At 35.3% G+C, this 22,695-nt stretch overlaps 7 protein-coding genes across 9 annotated transcripts; 4 read left to right on the top strand and 3 right to left on the bottom strand.

Annotated features, from left to right (window-relative positions):
- Window positions 1-1,010: 1,010 nt before the first annotated feature.
- On the bottom strand, window positions 1,011-2,569 carry fh (frataxin). Its single transcript, XM_043417862.1, has 3 exons — window positions 2,468-2,569; window positions 1,575-1,695; window positions 1,011-1,434 (listed from the first exon to the last, which is right to left on the bottom strand). The coding sequence occupies exons 1-3, from the start codon at window positions 2,473-2,475 to the stop codon at window positions 1,189-1,191; spliced, it is 375 nt and encodes a 124-aa protein (XP_043273797.1). The 5' UTR covers window positions 2,476-2,569; the 3' UTR covers window positions 1,011-1,188.
- elm (calcineurin like EF-hand protein 1 elm) lies at window positions 2,569-4,741 on the top strand. Its single transcript, XM_043417860.1, has 4 exons — window positions 2,569-2,877; window positions 3,019-3,282; window positions 3,476-3,569; window positions 3,858-4,741. Exons 1-4 carry the CDS (start codon window positions 2,811-2,813, stop codon window positions 4,000-4,002), a joined length of 570 nt encoding a protein of 189 aa, XP_043273795.1. The 5' UTR covers window positions 2,569-2,810; the 3' UTR covers window positions 4,003-4,741.
- On the bottom strand, window positions 4,731-10,207 carry Sec23 (transport protein Sec23). 2 transcript variants are annotated; one of them, XM_043417853.1, is made up of 11 exons: window positions 9,449-10,207; window positions 9,003-9,285; window positions 8,647-8,733; window positions 7,880-8,376; window positions 6,944-7,594; window positions 6,654-6,807; window positions 6,415-6,566; window positions 6,150-6,324; window positions 5,764-5,985; window positions 5,592-5,612; window positions 4,731-5,165 (listed from the first exon to the last, which is right to left on the bottom strand). In XM_043417853.1, the coding sequence occupies exons 2-11, from the start codon at window positions 9,279-9,281 to the stop codon at window positions 5,076-5,078; spliced, it is 2,328 nt and encodes a 775-aa protein (XP_043273788.1). In that variant the 5' UTR covers window positions 9,282-9,285; window positions 9,449-10,207; the 3' UTR covers window positions 4,731-5,075. The 2 variants fall into 2 exon arrangements, with proteins under 2 accessions (XP_043273788.1, XP_043273789.1); XM_043417854.1 differs by lacking the exon at window positions 5,592-5,612.
- Window positions 10,208-10,361: 154 nt separating this feature from the next.
- Window positions 10,362-12,024, top strand: Etfb (Electron transfer flavoprotein beta subunit). Its single transcript, XM_043417858.1, has 3 exons — window positions 10,362-10,562; window positions 10,984-11,382; window positions 11,547-12,024. Exons 1-3 carry the CDS (start codon window positions 10,512-10,514, stop codon window positions 11,856-11,858), a joined length of 762 nt encoding a protein of 253 aa, XP_043273793.1. The 5' UTR covers window positions 10,362-10,511; the 3' UTR covers window positions 11,859-12,024.
- A 1,086-nt stretch (window positions 12,025-13,110) lies between these two features.
- LOC122409942 (cytochrome c oxidase assembly protein COX18, mitochondrial) lies at window positions 13,111-18,339 on the bottom strand. 2 transcript variants are annotated; one of them, XM_043417857.1, is made up of 6 exons: window positions 16,508-18,339; window positions 16,183-16,330; window positions 15,884-16,008; window positions 15,686-15,799; window positions 14,992-15,272; window positions 13,111-13,316 (listed from the first exon to the last, which is right to left on the bottom strand). In XM_043417857.1, exons 1-5 carry the CDS (start codon window positions 17,207-17,209, stop codon window positions 15,039-15,041), a joined length of 1,323 nt encoding a protein of 440 aa, XP_043273792.1. In that variant the 5' UTR covers window positions 17,210-18,339; the 3' UTR covers window positions 13,111-13,316; window positions 14,992-15,038. The 2 variants fall into 2 exon arrangements, with proteins under 2 accessions (XP_043273792.1, XP_043273791.1); XM_043417856.1 differs by lacking the exon at window positions 13,111-13,316 and having other exon boundaries at window positions 14,921-15,272.
- A 122-nt stretch (window positions 18,340-18,461) lies between these two features.
- LOC122409944 (uncharacterized) lies at window positions 18,462-19,515 on the top strand. Its single transcript, XM_043417859.1, has 3 exons — window positions 18,462-18,652; window positions 18,744-18,913; window positions 19,018-19,515. Exons 1-3 carry the CDS (start codon window positions 18,624-18,626, stop codon window positions 19,506-19,508), a joined length of 690 nt encoding a protein of 229 aa, XP_043273794.1. The 5' UTR covers window positions 18,462-18,623; the 3' UTR covers window positions 19,509-19,515.
- A 300-nt stretch (window positions 19,516-19,815) lies between these two features.
- LOC122409941 (pescadillo homolog) lies at window positions 19,816-22,645 on the top strand. The gene is made up of 7 exons (XM_043417855.1): window positions 19,816-19,998; window positions 20,117-20,350; window positions 20,655-21,162; window positions 21,230-21,369; window positions 21,454-21,710; window positions 21,827-22,211; window positions 22,281-22,645. The coding sequence occupies exons 1-7, from the start codon at window positions 19,975-19,977 to the stop codon at window positions 22,554-22,556; spliced, it is 1,824 nt and encodes a 607-aa protein (XP_043273790.1). The 5' UTR covers window positions 19,816-19,974; the 3' UTR covers window positions 22,557-22,645.
- The last annotated feature ends 50 nt before the right edge of the window (window positions 22,646-22,695 follow it).

Consider the following 22,695-nt stretch of genomic DNA (forward strand, 5'->3'; position numbering starts at 1 on the left):
GTATGCAAAACGTCTGCTGCTGCAATTACTTCGAACAAACTTATTGTCCGCAGTAAATATTCCTTCGACCCTCAATACAGCTTTGATCTCGTTCAGAGAAGTTGAATTTTCTTGGCGTTGTTGTATTATCATATTGTTATAGATACTTGTACCACTAATTCAGTTTCCATCTACGATATCGACCAAACAAAACGTCTGCCAGAAGGACTCTCAAGGAGTTCCCGCTTGAATTTTCCGCATCCGTTCGAGTAAGGAATGAAACTAATGGTTATATTTTCAAAAATAATTGAATAATAATGCGATCATTTTGTGAACGTTTATTAATTTCAAACGGTTCCGCAAACGTCAGCACACTCAATATATAAATCCAAATTTTTAATGAAGCACGCCGAATGTTTCTTCCCAAACAAAAATTCGGACAGCGAGTCGGCATTAGGGATACCGTGGCCGCCACTGTTCAGCAAACTGTATCAGGGCCATCAGGGCTCAAAAAGTCACAATCAAAGATCGTGACAGCGAAATACTCGTTCAGATGAATAAATCAGTTTATCTCAAAAATATTCTATTGCGTTAACAAGATTAAATTAGTTTAGAAACAACACAACCTGTTCCAAGATTTTCAAATTATTTTATCTTATCATAGAAATATTTTGTTGCTCATATCGAACACAACCTTTCAGTTGAAACGAAATTTGTTTCATAACAAATTTTTTTTTAGTCTGTCGTATAAGAGGGTTCAAATGAAAAAAAAAATTCAATGGTCTAACGCAGTCTTTAGCACCGACTCATCCAAGATCTATGTCCTGTCATATAACTCTGTACGATTAGAATATTTCGTTTTGGGATTGTTAAAAATCCTATTCGAATATACATACAACATAATCATAAATACATGACTTTATATTGTCACAAGTGTCTTACCTAATTTGATGCAGTATTTTTCAAGTTATAGTATCGAGTATTACATCCTCTTCGAGTGTTTCCATATTGAAGAATTACTTTGCAGTGACTTGGAAAAATCAAATAATTTTATTTTTCTTTTCATGCTTGACACATTACGCAAGAATAGTTTAAATTTCACACAAACATGCTTAACATAGTAGTACTATCTTTCTTGTATGTATAATCTAAAGAATAGCTTTTTACATAAATCTAGACATGTTTTCATCATTTATAATTTCAATGCAATTATTTTCTGCCGCTGTAAGGACACTCTCTGAAATTTGTCTGGCTTTTTACAATTTTTGGTATTTCATCGTCTAATAATTCATGGATACTCCTTCCATCGTGTTTATAGATCCATTTTCCAGCAATAAAGTCATATCGTTTGGGTCCGGATTTTGGTGAAGATAGCCAAATTTGTCTGTTGGGAGTCTGACGATTTATCACATATGTGCCAAAATCTTTGCCAAATTTTATCGTTAGAACACCATCCTAGAAAATGAATAATTTTCAATGTTCCTTTAAGATCCTAAGACAACAGTCACAGCCCAACACCAAGTATTGGTAGAAAATACTAGCGTAAACTCTGTCACGCTCTTATATAAATGCATATTCAGGTTTTGAAAACTTACACCATAAGATACATCAGCTTCTTTCAAGTGTTCTGCTTTTTCTACCAGCTCATCAAAATATTCCGTTAAAGATTCTAGTGTTTCTTCAGATATTTTATCAAATTGTAAGGAGTCAAGTTCTCTGTAATTGATGTGAATTATAAGTGAATACTCAAGAATCAACACCATCAAATAAAATTCATCAATAATAAAAATGAATTGAAAGTTTTAAAAAACTTCAATGATACAAAATATTGGAATGTTTTTTCTTGAGATTTGAAACGTCAACAATTTTTTTTTTAACCTGAGTTCTAATTACACTTCCTAAGCATTAATTGAGCATTGATTACAATTTTTTTGAGACACAAACAACTATTTTCATACCCTTGAGAATCATTTGGATTGTTTTGAGAACTAAAGCGCTGTATCCTTTTGCAACACTGTTCACGAGGACAATTTGAAAATCTTATAAACACTGCTTTGGTATAACCTAACAATCCAGTGCTTAAGAAAATTCTAGCTTCGTATTGCAATTTGTTTTGACATACATTGTTTCCGAATAGTTTACGAAATGGGATTCGTTTGACGCAACTTAGTTTAGATATGGTTGATAATAACATTATACTGCGAAGCTTGATTTAGAAAGCTTTTTACTTTGTCTCGACGGAATAGCGTTGCTTCAAAGAGGTGTTCTCTTTCTATATACGCGCCGATGGATTATCGCGTAACATTTTTTATTTACGAAATGCGATATAAAAATTGAATAGTCAATTAAAAAAAAATTGCTGTTATAACTCAACGATCGAAAGCTTTTTATATATTAAAGCCGCATAATCGATATACATGTAGAAAGTTTAATTAGCTGTGTAAAAAATGAACTTGAAATTTTCGCGCATCTATATAGTGGCGCTCACCTGGTCATATTTTGAAGTAGATGTAATATGGATATATAGAAAAAAAAAATATATATATATATATATATATCGAGTAAGGTTGGCAGTATTGGTACGTACGTTTGACTGTTTGTACTGCAAAAAAAAGGAAAAAACGTAGCTCGGTGTTCGATGTCATGATTCACGATTCGTTCTAACCTCTCACATTATCTGTCAAGGTTCTCGTTATTTGTACTTTGACCGGTTTATTGGACAAGACATATAATGTGTGGATGATTCGGAGATAATTGATAATACCGTAACGTGATTTCCTAATTCCCACGGAGTTTGACCCGGTCGAAATACGCGAAATATAGTCAGAAAAATGGGAAACAAATCAAGTCTGCTTTTGCGAGAAGAGGAAATCGCACAAATACAAGAGGCAACTGGATGTACGTTTGATTTTTTCTTGTTGAATTTCGTTCTTCAGTTCCTGTTGGAATTTACAAATACAAATTTTTCGTCAATTGTGATTGGTGACAAATTTTATTTGGAATGGATTTTTAACGTATTTTTGAAATTTCACTTGGCAGTTACTCCAAATCAAATTGAAAGGCTTTATAGTCGTTTCACTAGTCTTGATCGTGGAGATTGTGGCACACTCAGTCGAGACGATTTTCTAAGGATTCCTGAACTTGCCATTAATCCTCTGGGTGAGAGGATTGTCAATGCATTTTTTGACGCTAGCGGCAATGACCGTGTCAACTTTTTACAGTTCATGCAAGTTCTTGCCTTGTTCAGACCCATCAAAAAACACAGTTCCAATAGGTTAAATTCCAGACAGGAAAAGTTACGATGTAAGTTTCTTCACCAATATTCTCATTTTTTTAAATATTTAAAAAAAAACTGAAAGCAAATGAAAAAGATAGGGGAAAATAGTATACTTCCAATAATGATAACAGTAACAATAATGAAACTGGAAATAAGCAAAACTTATTATCGTTATTGTGATCAGAAATACATTATTCTGTTTTATTATTGCATTTGCAGTTGCCTTTAAAATGTATGATTTGGACAACGATGATCTCATTTCCAAAGATGAGTTATTGGCTATACTACACATGATGGTTGGTGCAAATATAAGGTATTTATAAAATTCAAATTATTTGAGTATTATGAATCCAATTAAAGTATTTTAATAACCGAATAAACTTTGCTTAAGTATCCTTGAAACCATGACACTAAGAAAATAAGAAAAATGAAACCACGTTTGTACCAAGTTAGTAATAAAAAAATATTTCAATGCTGCCTTATACCAATTCTCATTATAAGAGCACGTCAATTAATGTAGCAAACAATTTATTCATTTTTTTCATGAGTCATACGATAGGCTAGAATAAAACAGGGACTGAATGAACATTTGGTTTCACAGCGAAGAACAGTTGTCGAGTATAGTGGAAAGAACGATAGTCGAAGCAGATGAGAACGGCGACGGGATGATATCGTTCGAAGAATTCTGTAAAGTTTTGGAAAGGACCGACGTGGAGCAGAAAATGTCTATAAGGTTTCTCAGCTAGAAATTAATTAGAGTGAAACTTTGTAGACGGTGCACAAAATCTTGATAGTAAATTGATAGGGGAGATTTGAGTTTATGAACTCTGGCGCTTGTAAACACACGAGAGTTGGTTGAACATAAAGCTCTCGTGAGTTGTGTTATTCTCTGTTCCTGCATATCTCCATATGTTTCATTGGTAGAGGATTTGCTACGAGAGTGAGAACGCACGACCCAGAAGTTTGCATTATCGGATAGAACAAAATTCCGATTATTTTAGTTTTTCAAACATTGCCGAAAGAATTTCGCGGAGATGGAGACTAAAAAAATCACTAAAACGTGATTTTTTCTTAAGCAGTATTTTCACTGGTTCACTTAGATGTAACAGATGATGAATTTTCGTCGCAATCTGATGATGTAAACTTCAATACCATATGAAAATACGATGCTATTATTGTGAATAACTGGGCTTAATTATCGCTGTGAATAAAAGCAACATTTGGATATGACACATAAGATTGTCGCTCGAGGCAGTCAGCGCGCAAATAATTCTGGTCTAATTTACCTGGATAATAAAATAAAATCCTGAATACTCTAGAGTTCAAAGATTTGCCGGTATTCTCACTCTGATATATTGTATATTGCGTGATGAATCGTAATTGTGAATATAATAAATATCGTTTCTAGAAATGTATATTATATTGTATACCATATATCTACATATACGACAAAAAAATATTAAAAATCCGCTAATTAATTGGTCATACGAATAGTTTTATTTTCTCATATTTTATCATATCCATTTACAATTAAAATATTTATACTTCTTTATATTTTAACGGAATATGTACCAGGTCCTCGGTTGATCTGACATTGGATTTTTTTAATAATTTTTTCATCATTCCTTAGTATCGTAATTTTATTCGCATGTGTATTCTTCACAAGAAATGCCATCGGTTGTGCTCAAATGCGCGATTACGATACATCGTTTTTTCTGCCTTTTTCTCTTTTTATACAATACTACCTCCATTACAATATAAAAGCGCACAATAAATGTTTTTTCAAACGTATTTTTTTTTGCTAACGTAATTTTATAGCCTAAGCTGTAGATGATACAGCTAATTTTTTTAAGTGCTCCATGAATACTTGGAGACTCACGTCGTCGGTCAACACGGGCGCTCCACTTTCCTGAAAACAAAATCAAAGATACAAATTACAGTATTTCGTCCCGTACTTTGATCACAATGTGTTGAATTTCCCCGCACGTTTATTTCCAAAGCTGCTACGAATACGTATCCGACCAATACCAACACCATCTTACACTATTTGTCTTAGAGAGTTTTCGACGCGTGCACTCACGCTTAACCCTCACGCTTTTGAGAGAAAAAAAAACGAAAAAAATCGAAAAATAAAAAGAGAAGCGGGAAAACGATCCGAGTAGAAATAAAAGCCATGAATGGTGTTAATAAAAGCGTTAATTTATGGCTACTCTGAATCGCACGAATACCATCATCGTTTAGACATGAGTTTAGATGAGGTAGAGAAAAATAAAGGAATCGAAACTCAAAGGTATAAATTAAATATAAAAAAAAAATGGATGAAAAATAAACACACCCCGTTGGGCAACGGCATCCCCTGGTTCACAGGATCACGGTAACAAAAAAAAAATGATTAGTTACGTTTTCGTCGCTGGTCGCAAAGTAATTGACGAATGAAATAAAAAGATGCGAAACAATGACACTATGATAATTGTTGTTCAATTTTATCTTTTATTATCAACACTTACCGTTCCGTACGCATACATGTTGTTGTGCGTTTGACTTGGGTTTACTTTACTGAGCAAGAATCGAGCCTGAGAACCGCCTTGTTCGGTGTCGATGTAACGGGGGGCCGGAAATCTGCCGGCTAATATTTCAGCTGCGTCGTCGACCGGAGCCGCTAAAAGCTGACGGAAGTTATCGTATTCTGGCAAATCCTGATACTTCAATTGACGCCATTGAGCTATCGTCTGTAAAAAGTTCCAATCATATTTCAATTTTTTTTAGCGATACAAAATAGTGTATCGACACGATTTTTCAATGTTGTATCCCTTTTGACTTTATTGGGAACGGAAGTTGCTACTCTTAACGACAAACTTCAGCTATCCGGATGAAAATGTTCTCGAAAACTTACCTCGCCATGAAAGATGAGAATTTGGAAGAAAGTATCCATAAGTAAAATCCTATCGGGCTGTATGGACGATGTGTCTAGTAACACTGGTTCGGGAGGACCTCCGAAACCGTAGCTATACAATATCGGTTGAACCATTATCAACGAATTTGTCAAATCTTCGCGTATCAACATATGCCTGGAAATAATTTTTTTCAATAAAATATCGATCATAAAAGAGATGACGCTGTATTTCGGATTCATTTTTCAATTATTGTTTTCTGTGCACCTGTAGAAACTCGTCTCATCCGGGGAATTGTTGAATACTTGAAGAAATTGTGATCTCCGCAGATGATACATGAACTGAGGATAAAGTGAGAAATTTTCAGCGAGTCTAAAACTGTTTGGATCGTCCTTCGTGTACTCCCCGAATTTTTGACACTGCCGAGGAATTCATTTGTGTTATTTTATTATAATAACCGACACATTATGACGGGGTTGAAATCAAAACAGTCCATTTCAATTTACCAGTCTAATGAGCATTCTATCGACCCATCGAAGTACGTCCGGTCCATCGTCACTTTCAGCACGAAAAACTGCCGACCGCGACATTAGAACCGCTGCAGCTTCCTGATCAAATCCTGCGCTGATGTGCTGTAGAGATATCGAAGCATCCGCCCAACTGTGTTGGAAAGTAAAATTAAATTAATCTCGTATATACACTACCAAATGAATGATTACTGTTTCAACTATGATCAAACATTGCTTTGAAATAATAATAAAAAAAAATCTAGTTTGAAAGTGAGGGATGATCTTACTTCCGAGCAACAGTTGTAACGCGAATTCTTCGTTGTCCGCTGCTGTGTTGATACTGTGTAATAAATTGTATGCAACCTCGGCCTCCTTGCGGAATTGGAGCGGCGTGTTGATTAACAACTTCGAAGAAAATAGCGGTCGTCGTTGAAGGTGTGAGGGAACAGAATTTCCATTGGCAAGTGCCTCCAAGTCCAACTTCCTGTTCACCCACGCAGGGTCCTTTAACCCCAAGTGAAACGCATGGGCCAATGGCACCGGAAACTTTGATTTCTCTTGAAGTTTTTATTTCGAGTGTCGCATTGAATGCCATTTTCAAATCTCGTTTCGGATCCTTGGTGAATACACGTTGGAAAGTTTGCTTGAAAAGCGACGAATTGAAGGAATCTCCCATGACCATGTGACCACCGGTGGAATTGCAACATTGTCGCATTTCCAAAAGACCAGTTTGATCGAGCGCGCACGAATAAATATCGATTATGTGACCATTCGTCGCAGCCCGAGCTGCCAAACCATCGTAATGTTTCGTCGCTTTCTTCATATGTTTCGCATTGTCCTTGTGAATGTCGTGATGGGATCTTATCGGCTGACGAAGATCGTCTGTTACCACTTGACCAGGACCTTGAGAACATGGTCCCCCGACAAAGAGCATAATTCTGTAAATACAAATCATCCTAGTTATAGAGAAATCGAGTTTTTCATAGAATTTTCGATGATTTCATCCTCAAGGATATGCGTCGGTCCATTCACCCGTTTCGAATGTTTTAAAATAAAAAAATTTCTGGCACTGTTCGATCGTTTAGAACAAAAATGTTGGTCTATGCAGAAACAAGATGAAACAGGGACTGAAGCTCATTTCTATTTCCAAAATTTTTTGTCCTGAGTTCATTTCGTGTAAAAAGTTCTCGCTTCGAGTGCAATTGTGAAAAAGATGCATTTACCTAGCACCCGTGTTGGCATAACTAGCCTCTAAAAGCCCAGTTGCAACAGCTAGCGCAACACCAGTCGATCTCAGAGGTCGTTTGCCTGGACCAACGGGCCAAGGATCGCGTTGCAACTCTCCAAGTAAATCGGTCAAGCTCATATCGCACTTGTGAACCGGTTGAAGGAATCGATTAGCTGGTGGTATTGGCTGACCGGTTGGGCCCCTCTGCTGATTTGGATTTTGACCTGGTACTGGTCTTCCGATTCCCAACATATCCTGAACTTGTTTAGGCTGTAGATCCTTTGTACCACGAAACACGTAACTTTTGCTACATCCTTCACAACCGAGCTCGTGTACTTGTACCATCTTTCCAAATGTTATCAAACCTATTAGTGCGGTAGGTGGCAACAAGGACAATGACATTTGGAGAGAATCCTTCAAAGCTCCAAGTTCCTCCTCGTCCATACAAGTGTCCACGACCAACAAGAATATAGGTGGCAAACATTGAGCACGCTGGAAAGTATTTAAATACTTCTTCAGATTCTATTTATCACATTTTAACATCAGAATTTATGGTAATGGAAACGCTATAGTCTGTAGCTAGACAGTATTTTGATCGCTTCAGAAGTTATTGGCATTCAATTTTTTTTGAAAAATTTTCAATTGATATTCATACACATTACAGATGAGAGAATAAATAAATGTAAATTTACAGAATCATAATTTCTCTCATTTAGGAAACCATGAAACTTTTTCATTTATCTATTTAATAGATGTACTCACAGTAATGGTATATTCAATAGTTGAAAACATAGGGATCAGTTCGGCTGGCTGATGCTGCTCCGATATTGCAGCATACTGAGGTGGAAACTAGAACAGAATTCTATTGAATTAGAAAGATCACAAAAATTACAGAGAGTTGTGACGAACGAATTTTTAGAAATGGGTAAACCATCAAGATGAAAATTTTCTATGGTCTATTTAAAAAATTGAACAGAAACTTCTGACAGAAAATGTTCAAAATAGAGTATGGTTAACCGCTTCCAAAGATTGTAGCTAGATTATTTGAAGCATGCAAACAATATAATTATGATCTAGTTCCTGAAGTTAAAGAGAATTATTTGAGTAAGAGAACTTACAGGGTTCCTTTGGAAGCAGAAGTTGCAAACCCATAGTTTAGCTCTGTAATCAACCTGACAGAGTGGATTGAGAATAGCTCTACATGTAGATCTGGTACAGAGAACCGGATCGTATTGAATGGGAGGAAGATCAAGGCGTTCTTTAATCGGTTGATACAAAGTTCCCAGTGGTACAACAAGTCTGGTAGCTTCTATGCGGGAGGAAGGCCAAACATTCCAGGTAAATCGTACACCGTCACGATCTTCATTTTGTTGAATAAAATCCTCGTACGTTGTCATAATGCTGAGAATTTGAAATAATTAATTGTAACCTGTGCGTTACTTAGGTTTACTTAAGGAAAAGAAGACTTTTTTTTATCTTTTATTAACAACAATGCTACGATTTAACCGAGCATATTTGAGGTTCGTAAACGCCCAAGAGGTTAACACGTTCATAACTTGCTTACCCGAAGTTCCTTGAACGAAATTTCCTAAATCCTCCCAGTCCCCACTTCCTTCGACGTTAAATAAACAACAGTTATCTTTTTTGTTTATTTCAGTCACAATAGTACTATTTTACGTTCATTCTGATTTTCAAGATGATTATACTTCCAGAACAGAACGAAAGCACGCAACTCGTGCAGCCGTCATTCAAGCCACGTCACTCGGGTGCCGCACATTGACGCGCATCCTGTTCGCGCACTTCTCGCACATGCGCTCTAAATATTTTAATGTCAAAAGTCAAAGTTTCAGCAACAATACTACATTGTTTTCATTGTTTTTTTTCGAATGATTCAATTCTGTGATAACGCGTTGGTCGAAAGGAACAAAACGGAGAATTTCTTCGCACAATTTTAATTTTTTAGAATTACTCATTCCATTGGAAATAATTGTCAATTCTGTCATTCGTGGCCGAATTCTCTTTATGCCCTAGCGGTAGCCGACCAAAGCTGCATCAAAGCTGCACTAACACACTAAAATAAAAAACACTCAAAAATCCTACAATTACCCTCGATGTTCCATACAAACTACAAACATAATTTATTAATTTCTACTTTGCGTTTGACACCGAAATTTACAGAAAAACAGTTGTTTTTGCACTCTAGAAAAGAATTCCATGAAGAAAACGCACAAAAGTTTTTTACAGATGTTTCTTCATGAGATGAATTCACAGACGTGTGAGCTTTTGAGAACAGCTGTTCGCAACAGTGGCTGCAATCTGCAATCTCAAGCACATGATTGTTATTCTTGAATTGGATCTATTTTTTTAAAAAACTCTTATCTTCTAATTTCGTATGATGATACTTCTGTACGATGAAAAAATATTTTGTGTTATCAGAACGCATGATATAACAGCATCTCTCTCCCAGTCCTCCCACTATTTTTCATGCCCATTTGCTGCTTGTTGCTTAAAAAGAACGAAACAACGAAAGAACATTGGACTTTTGAACCCGTAAAGTCAACTGAGGGATCACTGTTCCAGACTGCACTTTTTCACATAATTTGGTTCTTCAGAGAGTCTAGATCAAAATGGCTCGAGTACTTGTTGGTGTAAAAAGAGTTATTGATTATGCGGTTAAGGTAAAAGCACTCGAAATATGTTTTGTGATTGTAGAAATTGTCGAATTTAAATTCAAGCAGAGCCGATCTTTTCTTTTCATATTCGAATTTCAATTTTTTTTAATACAGAATATGTAATGTACAATAACTGCATAACAATGTGCAAAAGTTAAGAATTATATAAAATATGACATCATCAATGTATTTTATGAATAATAAATAAAAATAATATAAAAAATTTTTTAAAATAACATAATAAAATGAGTGAGGTTATGTTGACGTTACGCTCTGTTTCAAATATTACGAATGATAAAAATAGAGCAACCAATTTTCTCACTATTTAAAAAATCAATTGTTAACTAACATAAACAGACTATCGTTCGAACGTATCTATATATGGGAGTTTTTGTGTTTATGTATAAAAATGAAGAATATATTTCAGATACGGGTCAAGCCGGATAAAACTGGAGTTGTTACAGAAGGAGTCAAGCACTCGATGAATCCCTTTGATGAAATTGCTGTTGAGGAAGCAGTGAGAATGAAGGAAAAAAAAATTGCTCAGGAAGTTGTGGCAGTGAGCTGTGGGCCGGCTCAAGCCCAAGAAACCCTTAGAACAGCTCTGGCAATGGGCGCTGATCGTGGCATACATATAGAAATTTCAGGATCTGAATACGAGACTCTCCAACCAATTCACGTTTCTAAAATTCTCGCTAAAATTGCTCAAGATGAAAAAGCTGATTTAATTATTGTTGGAAAACAGGCCATCGATGACGATTGCAACCAAACAGCACAAATGATTGCCGGCACTTTGGATTGGCCAGCTGGAACGTTTTGCAGCAAAGTATAGTGCAAAATAAATTATTTTCAACGATATTTATTAGACATTCTCAAGATTCACGTATATCGTTAGAAAATTCTGAAAACCTCGCATTAAAATTTATAAATCTCGATTAAGGAATTGAACTCAATGAAATGAAGAAAATATGAAATTCAATTGATTCACAGATCGAGCACAGTGACGGTAAATTAATGGTGACCCGGGAAGTCGACGGTGGTTTGGAAGTGGTAAATGTAAAAACACCAGCCGTTCTGAGCGCGGATCTTCGTTTGAATGAGCCTCGTTATGCGACCTTACCGAACATTATGAAAGCAAAAAAGAAGCCAATTAAAAAATTGACACCCAAAGATTTGAATGTTGACATAGCTCCAAGAGTAGATATAATATCTGTAGAAGAACCGCCGGTAAGACAAGCTGGATCCATTTTACCAGATGTTGATGCTTTGGTTGGTAAATTGAAAGAGGGTGGTCACGTATGAGCAAGTATTGTTGAAAACTTGAGCTATGCAGTGGTTCAGTCCCAAGTGTTATTGAGCCTAAACAATTGTTATATTTCCAAATCATCGTTTATATTATAAAAGAATGGAAAACAAATATTACTCATATATTTTTAACTGCAATAAAACTATACGTTGTGATTTTTAATCGATTTCTCAAATCGAGAATCTCCGAATTTTCACCCTCCACTGGGATCAGATTGTTGACATTTTAAATCCCACGTATACAGTGAAACGGCAATTCTTTTTTGAAATTTAGTTCAGAGCCTTCTGCAAGTTTGTTTAGATTTTTACAATGCAGAGACGTACAAGGTTTTTTTTCTTGTTTGAACCTCTGGATTACATGGGAATTTTTGCATTCGGTACTGACCAGTAGTTCAGTGATTTGAGATCGAAATCACACCCTGGACAATCGATACCAGCTGAAAATTCAAGTAAGCTGTAAACCCACTGGTTTCGGGAATTCATTTTTCAATTGCACCTGCAAGTTGTTTCTGTAGACCATAAGACTGACAAACAACTGTTTTTCGAATACGTGAATAATGAACTATTAGCCTATTTTTTTTCTAATTATCCGGAAAATAGAGAAATTGATGAAATTATTCCTATAATTATTTGGAATACAGAAATTAGTAAGTAATATCTTTCGAACTATTCTTTAAAGGGAAACGTGGATGAATATTTGTTCAATTTAGATGGGTGTGGGGTCAGTGTGTGGTTTTGCCGATCTATTTAGACAATATGGTTGTGAGTTCTCAGTCAACCTTAGATCTGCTTACTCGGCAATTCCTGGGCGGGATCCAATTAGTATAAAATTTTCGTAATAATTAAAAAAAAAATAAATACAAAATGATAATTATTTTTATTCAACGAAAAAATTGCAGTTTAGAATACAACGTTTTCTTCGTGACATGTTTTAAAAAAATAAGGAATACTAAGTCATTCTCCTTGTTATCAAAACACGAAATTTTTAATTGAAATATATTTTGAATGATGCTTAATGAATAGAAACAGCCATCATCCGCGCACTGCGAGCGTCAATTATCACGATCAAACGGCCAGTTCTCTGATCTCGGTACGATTCCCAGTCTTCTATGTTAACTTTTCTGCCTACTCTCGTTCCTGCACACAGAGAATATGAAAAATGCACATTTACTCATTGTTATGATGAATGTGCCATTGTTTAAAACTGTCTGTTTTCAAACAACGCGTTGATTTCTAAAATTAATAGTGCTCACCTGCATCTACGCATTGAGGAACGTTGTGGATATGATCACACAGTCCTATTCGTGGATTCCAAGCGGTCCCTCTATCACAGTTTTTCACAAATGTTCGTCCCATGTGGCATTGAATAAACTTTGTACAATTTCCTGGATATGAGGCATGTCCGCTATACGCAGGATGACATCGGGGCTCGAACCCTGTTGTAACAAGATTGAACTTGTGGGATGGCCAAACAAATGTCCGGGAACAGAAGAAAATTCAAATTAGTCAATATATCCATCTCATAAACAGTATTTGTTATTTTTTTTTCTTGTTGGCATATTATTCCGACTGAAATCGATCGAATTTATTACGTCAAAATACTACACAGTACGTAAATCCATCAGATCAATTAGTTTTCATGAAAAAAAAAATCAAAAGTAAACATTTTTGCAGTCTCTACAAAATCTGAGGTCTTTTATAGAATTAGTAAAAGCAAAGATATGAATTTCAACAATTGAGTCAAAACTTAGTATGATCATTCTAAATATTCATAAATTCTTAACAAGATAAAACAAAAAAACTGAGTGAAAATATAGTTTTCATACAATCGAAAAGAGAATAAAAATCAGTATAAAAAAATTCATCATAAATTGACAACTTAAACCACTGATAATTAATGAACATTTTTAAACAATTGAAACAGATTTATTTTTTGTTTGAATCAATAAAAATAAAAAATAGAACCTTCGACTGAACTCACCCCATGAACAACCGCAATAAAAGAAAGACATACAAAGATGCACAATGGAAGATTGATTTTCACGAAAATCTTCATTTTCATTGGTTTTATTTTTTCAAATCGATATGAAAAAAAAAGGAAAAAATGAAGCCAAATTTGTTGGGTTCTGAAGACTGGACTGGAACTCAATCCTTGATGTACTGCTCATCTCTCGTGAAGCTCACATATTTATAGTCCCAAGAAATGTTGCGTCCGATCCAAAATGTATGTATGTAGGTAAATTTTATCATTGTTTTATCTTAAATTCGGTCGCAGACGTAATGTGTGTCAAACGTTGGTTTATCGTCGAGGTTCATATTCATATTCGAAATGAGACTATTGGGAAAATTATTTTTCCCCCTAGCTAATCTCCGAATTTTATCGTAATTCCAGCCTTCCGATTGTTAATTAAAGCTGCACTTTTCGATAAATATATTTGACCATAATTTAAATTTGTAAAGCATATAACGATATCGAGACGGTGTGTTTGGTCGTTCGTCGAAAAATGGAGAAGGTAGATAATAATCGTTTTCAAATTAGAGTTGTGAGAATCGAGGAAAATTGCTGTTTGATTTGTGATTTTCAAAACTGGTCCACATTTTCGGTCATCGTAATACTTCACTTCACAATACAATACAAATACATTGAATTCTACAGAAATGAAAAAATTATTTACCCGAATGCAATTTTGATGTGGCCTAATAATGAAATTCCCGTTGATAATGTCATAATTATATAATCACTTCTTTGCCAAAATTTGAGATACAAAAAAAGTTGAACGTTCTACCAACTACGGCGATTCAAAGTAACATATCTAATCTTGAGGCTATGAGGGATACCCTGCCGGACTCTCCTTTGCAGTTTCGAAACTTTTTTCTGATACTGGGTATCAGGATAATGCAACTCTACATATTCAATTTGTAGATCAACCCAATTTTTGATTTGACCTCAACTTCAAGGCATGAAAAGTTAAGGCAGAAAATAGAGAAAGGCCGAATATTGTTAGATCCATGGCTTATAACCGAAGACCTTATTCATAAAATCTATCAAATTACAAATGTTCGTTAATCATTAGAAGATTTATTTTATGTGTTTACGTATGTTCGCAACATTTCGTAATATTCCACTTACAAATTTTTCTAATCCGACGTCGAAAAGACTCGTATGAATCAACAGACTTAAGGATGTTTAATTGTATTTTGCGTATTCGCAATAGTTTTGACATTTTCGGTAGAAACAACATTTCCCAGGCCGATTTTACGTCGAAAATTGCTGTAGATATGACTGTATGGCTTCTCAAGTTCGACTTCGGTGGGTGGTATACCAACTAGCCGTCGAAGACTCGGTGAAACTACAATCAAATTTTGAGCAACTCCAATCGCGCTACTAGTCACCCAATATAGACTCACTCCCTGTAAACCAAAAATAATGTGAGAAATAATTCCAAAAATATTGTTTCTCATCAAAATTATTCGTAGTATTTATTCAGTATGAAGCTGGGACATGGAAATTTTTATTTTTTATTTTTCAACGTTGCAATTTGTTCGATAATTACTGTATTTTTCGTGGTATTCATTTTTTTTAATTCCCATTTTTTCAATTTTTTCGTACTGAAATAATTGGTTGAAATAAAAAATTAAAAATAATTTTTTTGCATACTCGCAGCCTACATTTGCAAAGTCGAACTTGTTTATGATCATTTTCTTCGGATATTTTGTTTCATTTTTATATTTTATAACTCGATCATTTTCGTTTTGTCGTATTTTTCAATATTTTATCTTTCTAAATTAATATTAAACGGTTGGAAATATTTTTTGGCTTTTACCGATGGAACATATGCAGCAATGGGGACCATAACAAGAGAGAAAACCCTGGCAGTGTTCGTTAATATTTTTCCTGCTTTTGTGGGCTTTGATCTGATTACCGAATGCTGTTGCATCTGCAAAAGAAGAATAGAAATTCATTATGATGAATTTGTTTATATTCGATACTGAAATGCAGAATATCAGAATAAATAATTTACTTCTATTATCAATAAATTCAATAGACCAAGAGTCACAGGGATTATAAAAGTGCTATCGGGCACGGTTAAATTTGTGATCCAACCAACTCCACCTGTCATTAGCTCGAGGTAAATTGTGCGTGCATCTGGAAAATTCATGAATCTGTATAATCAGTATTTTATTTGAATTCCTACTAATTAAGACAAGTAGGTGTAGGTGAAAAGCATAAGTATCACAAATGTAAAAGTTTTGAGAGATGATATTTCTTAGGAATTTTAGATTTTTTTCTGTTTGATTGATGCATAGGATAAACTCTTACTTTCGGTATGATATGGCAGGATGAAACACAAATTTCTCAGAGCTGTGGTTAAAGTAATCCACATAGGAATTTGAACAATGGCTAAAATGAAGGTCTTCATTGGATGACAGTTCTCCTTTTCAATAAGCTTCTGTTTTTGTTTCTTGAACTGAAAAAATTACATTAATATTATTGAATGCACAAAAGTATCAAATATTAAGATAAAAGACTGCTGAAATGAATTATATGTCTTCAAATAGTCTACAGGTTTCGAAAGAACTGATCTTTGATGTATAGCAAATTAATTTGTGGTAATGTACCAATTTTGACGGATGTTTTAACTCACAGAACGATTGTAAACAGCCCTAGCATAAGATTCGCTCCATTTATATTGATGGACGGCAAAATTAGTTTCCATTTTGAGCTCCTTTACCATCTTGTCTATGTCAGGTCTGAGGTTGAAATATTTTGCTCCTATGTAATGTTGATACAGAGTAAGAGGAAAAATAATGGACATTCTGAAAGATGCGGTAGCAAGAATAATCGTAGCCCACCAGGGCAGCCCTGTAGTTGTGTGGAGCCAGATGAGACTACTTTGGACATACTCAACGGCTGAGCTTTCTGCTACACTTTTCCATATTCCAGATAATTCGGCATGAGGGAAAGTAATCACTGCTTCGGAGGCTTTGTCTGAGAATCTCCGCACATTGATATAATGGAAATTAGGATCCGAGGGTGAGAGTATAGAGTTATGTTGACTAAAAAGTCCACTGCACTTTTTCTCATTTTTCAATGTAGTAAATGAAGTAACCTTGTTTAAGCTTTTGGAGTCAATATTTGTTACAATTATTGATGTACTTTGAAAGTTTCTTGCATTGTCATATTCTTTGTCTTCACTTGCAGATACGACACAAAATTTACGTAATTTTTGAATTATTTTTATTTGAATATTTTTTGAGTTTTCTGCAAGGTTAACCTTGAAATTCGGATACGGTACACGATAACAATCGCGTAACGATAACTTTTGCACGGTTTTTAATGTATTCATGTTTATTAATGAATCCAGTTCATTTCGTATCAACGTGGTTTTTCCAATTCACGTCTTTGATATCAGTTCGATTATTTTATTCAGGAACTCTGTAGAGTTTTGAAATTTGGTTTGCACCAGTTTGAAAGTTATGAAACAAGTTCATGTTTACAATGGGGGTGACCATACAATTGAGCCTACAATTGCAAGGAGAACACGAAGTCAGAGGTGTTGGATGATGATATAGTCGAGATAGTGAGATATATTCAACGTGTTTCGGGGCATGATCGTTCGGCGAGCATAAAATCGCTGATGTTATAGGTTATTTGATCGGTTTTAGAGACTGCATGTTCAAGAATAAAAGCCGACATTCGTACATTCCCTAATAAATAAGTCGATATAAAGATATGTTTCGGTTTTTTTTATTACACTCGACTAACACATATATATATATATATATTCGGTGTTGTTGGATTCGACTGATTTTCATTTTCATATGATCGTAACTGTCAGAATGATGATTAGCGTGATCGTGTTCAAATAAGACTCAATTTGGTGATCTCGTTGTTGGGAATCGTGCAGCAATTTTAATCGGTGATCTGCCTCGTCAATGTTTTGCAGAATTTTTTACAAGTTTTTTTATTCCTTCAAAGAACTACCGAACACTCCGGCGTGAGACTACTCGCGGCGGTACGAAAGAAAATAATTTTTCTTCCAGAACATTTTTTATTTTATTTTTCGTCCACTATTCTGAAGTATATTGTTGACAAGTAGAAAAAAAAATAATGTACATTGTTCGCACCAATTCTCCAGGCAGTTTCCCTGTCCCTTGAAAAAAAGCGTGAAAGTCTCGTAGCGCAACTACATCGAAGCTTCCCGGTCTTGTCTTAATTAATATTCGTGATTATTCCTGATCTTTGGAAACATGAGAATTGGATCCATGACTAACAGATCTTTACTTCTTTGAACCAAAGCGAACATCAATATCAGGATAATCGTTCGAATTTCCCCGTAACCATGACTATCGGAGTCTTCTTCTTCTTCTCTTCCTGAATGGCTATCTCCCACTGAGGGCATGTGCCACGACTATCGGAGTTTGATCGGAGTCTGCATGAGTGTTATAGTGGCCATTTGAGCCATAATACCCCATAACCTTGCTTGTCCACCATTCGCATTGTTATATATTCGTTGCTCCATTCAGAGGGTACTGCAGGAGAGAACGAATCGAAGATTCTACCTACAGATGGCGCATAGACCCGAGAGTTTTAGGTTAATTTTGGTCATGTAAATAACAACATAATTTTTTGTCAAATTTTTTCGAATCCCGGTATAATAAAACGTATTTTTCAAAAATAAATTTCCATAAAAGCATATAGGAAGTGAAATTTAGTTTCAGGTGAAAATATTGAAACGATTATTGGAAGGGGAATGAAAGATGTCAATACCCGAGCATATTTCTAAAAAGTATTATAATTCACGCATTTATTTCATGAATAAAAGTATTTCGTAGAGTTAAATTTCAAAATATTTGATGAACTGAATGGATTATGAACAGGTATCCTTGGATACGAGACCTAGCAAATGAATACTTGAAAACTAAATATTCAAGGAAACCTGATCAATGTGCATATCGCAACTGTAAGAATATTAGAACACCAGAAAACCGACTGTATCGTTTTCCCCAAAACTCGAATTCCCGCTTGAAAACCTGGATCAAGAATGCAGGTACATATTAATCCATTATGGCGTTAGTCAATAATTTGATAAACTACCAAAATAATATTAGAGTTTTGTTGAATTTATAATGATCAGTGCCAAACATTGAACAGGGAACCCAAAAATCCTTCATTGGAAGTGGGCAACAATACAACGAGCAGGATTGTGTAGGAATCATTTCAAGCCAGAAGATTTCTTCAACGATTCTCGTCAAAAACTTCTTCCCTCTGCTGTGCCAATACCGTTTTACATGCATGAGGAGCCTTTGAAGAACAATACCTATGTGAATTTGATGCAAGATGATTCACTAAATAATCTTGAGTTTAGCAACGTTGAAATTGAAATTAGTCCATGTAGTCAGGATAAACCTCGACCATTAATAACTCATTCGGGACCGAGTCATCAAAATAACAATATTCATAATGAAGAAGTAGTGAGCGTCACAGAGCAATCCAAATTTGTTCGAAAACTTGTTCTTTTGCGAAGACAGAAGTCAATACTTTGCAAACTGATAAAGCAAATTTCGACAAAATTAACTCTTGCCAGAATCCATAAGCACAAGCTGCAGTCTAAGCTGCTCGCTCACTTCAATAACACTGGGTAAAAATTAAGTTGGAGATATTTAATTTCGTTTCTACGAGAATTGTACACTGCTATTGGGATTTTTAATTTTTATTTATTTTCCCAACTTTGTGGTGGATTTTACTGTTTTTTTATAATAATTTTCCAGAAAGCTAATAAAATATTGTCAGGATATCAAAAATAAATTTATCATACCAATTTCTAGAGTAAATACATTCGTGCATTACTTGAGAATTGAATGGAATTGCCATCTGTTGGGCTTTCATCGAAAGATAATGCGTAGTCGCATGAAAATTCCGCAGCATGGCGTAACGTGTTCTAAAACTAGGTAACCAACCGCACCATTGTTGGTCCATGGTCGATCTCGCTGCTTCGCTGGATTGAGAACACGTGTTTATATTCATTATTCGTTCACAGTTCATGTGAATTAGTTTTTTTCAAGTATAATACCGATGTAATTATATTTATAGTTTATTAAACATACGAAAATGGTTGTAATAGGCAAGAAAAAGGTAAGAAGAAGTAAAGCGTTATCTCAAATTGCCGTCAAATTTTGAACTGACTCATTAAATCAAAAGGAACCGTCATATTTCATTCTAACCTGCAAATTGAATCTCATTTTTAACGCAGTATCAATCTGGTGAAGGAGCTCAATTTATAACGAGGAAAAGAGCTCTGAAAAAATTGCAGCTATCGTTAAAAGATTTTCGTAAACTATGCATCCTCAAAGGAATTTATCCACGAGAGCCCCGCAATCGGAAAAGAGCACAACAAGGTCGTTCTGGTATCAAAACCTTGTATCATATCAAAGATATACAGTTTTTGATGCACGAGCCAATAATATGGAAATTACGTGAATACAAGGTAAGAAATGACCCAAATATTTATTTGTGCGATAAGTTGTCAAATATAAATTGTTAATAACAATGAGGATAGTTAACTCATATTTTTCAAAATGCATGGTTTTCCAAAATGAAACTCATCATTTTCATGAAAGCTTTTACAAATTATACAAAAAGAAAACTAAATATTCAATGTTATCTCTGAATAACTAGTGTATGCTGAGAAACAGCACTACAGATATTTTATAAGAAGAATTTTATAACATTAATGTCGAATCAACCATTCGATGCTACTATGAAACATTTTATGTTTCACATTGTTATAGATTTTCAACAAAAAAGTAGGCAGAGCCAAAGCTATGCAAGATTTTGCTTCAATGAAACGTTACTTGCGCAATCATCCAACACTGAAACTGGATCATATTGTCAAAGAGCGATATCCAACATTCATTGATGCCTTGAGAGATCTCGACGATTGTCTTACTCTCTGTTTTCTATTCAGCACTTTCCCCTCAATGGCTCATATACCAAGAGATCAAACTATGTTGTGTCGCCGATTGACAGTTGAATTTATGCATGCTGTTATAGCAGCCAAAGCTCTGCGCAAAGTTTTCGTATCAATAAAAGGCTACTACTACCAGGCAGAAATAAAAGGACAGACAATCACTTGGATAGTACCGCATCACTTTGGCTTTCAACCTCAGTCAAAAGCAGATGTAGATTTCAAAATAATGTCCACTTTCGTAGAATTCTACATTGTGATGCTAGGTTTTGTCAACTTCAGACTTTATCATTCGCTCAATTTGTATTATCCACCAAACTTGAATAATTCAGGTGAGTATAACTGGAATAAGAATTTCGATTTTCAACATTTGTATTTCATATGAAACTTAAAATGCAGTGAATACTGAAAAAACGTTGGTTGACGAAGAGGCTTACGTTTCGGAAAGGATAGCCGCCCTGAATGCCCCGTTGATCAATCTCGATGGCTCTTCCAAAACGGAAGAGCAAGATGATCTGGAAATTGATGAGTTTGCCAGTGTAAGCGAATTTTTGATACGTTTATGGTCCACGGTTTGTGTCGCAATCGGAACACTTGGGAAATTTGAAGATATTTTTTTATAGAACGATGCGAGCCAGATAGAAGAAGCAAAACTCGAAGCAAGCCGAATCAAGAAACTCAAAACTATGTTCCAAGGTCTAAAAGTTTTTATTAACCGAGAAGTACCTCGCGAGCCACTTGTTTTCATCCTGCGATCCTTCGGGGCTCACGTTTCTTGGGACAAATTGCTATTCGTCGGTGCTACGTTTGACGAAAATGATGAGACTATAACTCATCAGATCGTAGATAGACCAAGCATGGAAAAGCAGTTTATCTCCAGGTGATTTAACGTTTGATCGATGCAAACAAAGCCATGTCCGAGAATTAATTCTCTATGTAAAAGAAAGTTTTTCCTTATGTTCAATCACGACCTTATTGGATACATTTGCTTGTCAGGTATTACATTCAACCACAATGGGTTTTCGATTCCGTAAACGCCCGTGAGCTCTTACCCGTTGAGAATTATCTCATTGGATGCGTACTTCCGCCACATTTATCACCATTTACAAACAGTCGTCTGGATCAGACGTACATTCCACCAGAAGAAAGAGCGCTCATAGATCCCGAGTTCACATTGAATAAAGAACAGGACGAATCTGAGGAAGAGGAGGAGGAAGAAGAAGAAAAAGAAGAAGAAGCCACGAAAAACGGTTCAGAAATGGAGGAAGATGAAAATTCCGAGGCTAAATCGAACGATGCTGATTCGGATGTACAAGAAGATGAGCCTGAGGAAACGGCACAACAAACCGCAAACGATAAGGAACTCGAGAGGTTGAAAAAGGTAAAAGGTCTTGAAATAGTTTTATCAGAACTTCCCTGAAAATGTCTACTAACAAATCTTCTTTTACAGAAAAAACTGATGAAGGTGAAAAGTGGTGAAATTTATAAGAGTGATCCTTGGGAAAAGAACAGACAAGAGAAGCAGGAATATCGGCTCCGAGAAAAGATGGTCAAGAAGAAACATCGTAACCTTTACAAAAGTATGATGAAGGGTCGTGAGGACAGGGCCAAAGAGATATGGCTTCTCCGTAAAAAGAGGCGATTACACGAAAATGCTGAGAAGGACAAGCGCAAAGAATTGCGCAAAGAATTGCGCAAAGCGGGGAAAAAACAAACCACGGCGTAGTCGTGTAAAAGTTGATTGGCTAATGACGCTGTAGAATATATAATTTTAATTATTTTTTTTTTACGCAATAAATATGTTTTACGAGCGAATGTACCTTTACTCGTTCTTCCGACAAATTCTTTCGTAATCTGCAATTTTC

This window comes from Venturia canescens, chromosome 4 (assembly GCF_019457755.1).
Source record: "Venturia canescens isolate UGA chromosome 4, ASM1945775v1, whole genome shotgun sequence".
Taxonomy (NCBI): domain Eukaryota; kingdom Metazoa; phylum Arthropoda; class Insecta; order Hymenoptera; family Ichneumonidae; genus Venturia; species Venturia canescens.

Excerpts from the sequence above, each read along its gene's own strand:
- Sec23 (XM_043417853.1), bottom strand. The coding sequence starts at position 9,281 with ATGACAACGTACGAGGATTTTATTCAACAAAATGAAGATCGTGACGGT. Across the intron at positions 8,377-8,646 it reads CTATTGAATATACCATTACT|CGTGCTCAATGTTTGCCACC; the intron begins GTGAGTACATCT and ends AATACTTTCCAG. Across the intron at positions 5,166-5,591 it reads GGATGCCGTTGCCCAACGGG|GAAAGTGGAGCGCCCGTGTT; the intron begins GTGTGTTTATTT and ends TTTTGTTTTCAG.
- LOC122409942 (XM_043417857.1), bottom strand. The coding sequence starts at position 17,209 with ATGAATACATTAAAAACCGTGCAAAAGTTATCGTTACGCGATTGTTAT. Across the intron at positions 16,331-16,507 it reads GGGCTGTTTACAATCGTTCT|TTCAAGAAACAAAAACAGAA; the intron begins GTGAGTTAAAAC and ends TAATTTTTTCAG. Across the intron at positions 15,800-15,883 it reads TGAATTTATTGATAATAGAA|ATGCAACAGCATTCGGTAAT; the intron begins GTAAATTATTTA and ends CTTCTTTTGCAG.
- LOC122409941 (XM_043417855.1), top strand. The coding sequence starts at position 19,975 with ATGGTTGTAATAGGCAAGAAAAAG. Across the intron at positions 20,351-20,654 it reads GGAAATTACGTGAATACAAG|ATTTTCAACAAAAAAGTAGG; the intron begins GTAAGAAATGAC and ends ACATTGTTATAG. Across the intron at positions 21,370-21,453 it reads AAATTGATGAGTTTGCCAGT|AACGATGCGAGCCAGATAGA; the intron begins GTAAGCGAATTT and ends ATTTTTTTATAG.
- LOC122409944 (XM_043417859.1), top strand. The coding sequence starts at position 18,624 with ATGTCAATACCCGAGCATATTTCTAAAAA. Across the intron at positions 18,653-18,743 it reads CCCGAGCATATTTCTAAAAA|GTATCCTTGGATACGAGACC; the intron begins GTATTATAATTC and ends GATTATGAACAG. Across the intron at positions 18,914-19,017 it reads AACCTGGATCAAGAATGCAG|GGAACCCAAAAATCCTTCAT; the intron begins GTACATATTAAT and ends AACATTGAACAG.
- Etfb (XM_043417858.1), top strand. The coding sequence starts at position 10,512 with ATGGCTCGAGTACTTGTTGGTGTAAAAAGAGTTATTGATTATGCGGTT. Across the intron at positions 10,563-10,983 it reads TTATTGATTATGCGGTTAAG|ATACGGGTCAAGCCGGATAA; the intron begins GTAAAAGCACTC and ends AATATATTTCAG. Across the intron at positions 11,383-11,546 it reads CTGGAACGTTTTGCAGCAAA|ATCGAGCACAGTGACGGTAA; the intron begins GTATAGTGCAAA and ends ATTGATTCACAG.
- fh (XM_043417862.1), bottom strand. Across the intron at positions 1,435-1,574 it reads AAGCTGATGTATCTTATGGT|GATGGTGTTCTAACGATAAA; the intron begins GTAAGTTTTCAA and ends TTCATTTTCTAG.
- elm (XM_043417860.1), top strand. The coding sequence starts at position 2,811 with ATGGGAAACAAATCAAGTCTGCTTTTGCGAGAAGAGGAAATCGCACAA. Across the intron at positions 2,878-3,018 it reads AATACAAGAGGCAACTGGAT|TTACTCCAAATCAAATTGAA; the intron begins GTACGTTTGATT and ends TTCACTTGGCAG. Across the intron at positions 3,283-3,475 it reads CAGACAGGAAAAGTTACGAT|TTGCCTTTAAAATGTATGAT; the intron begins GTAAGTTTCTTC and ends TTGCATTTGCAG.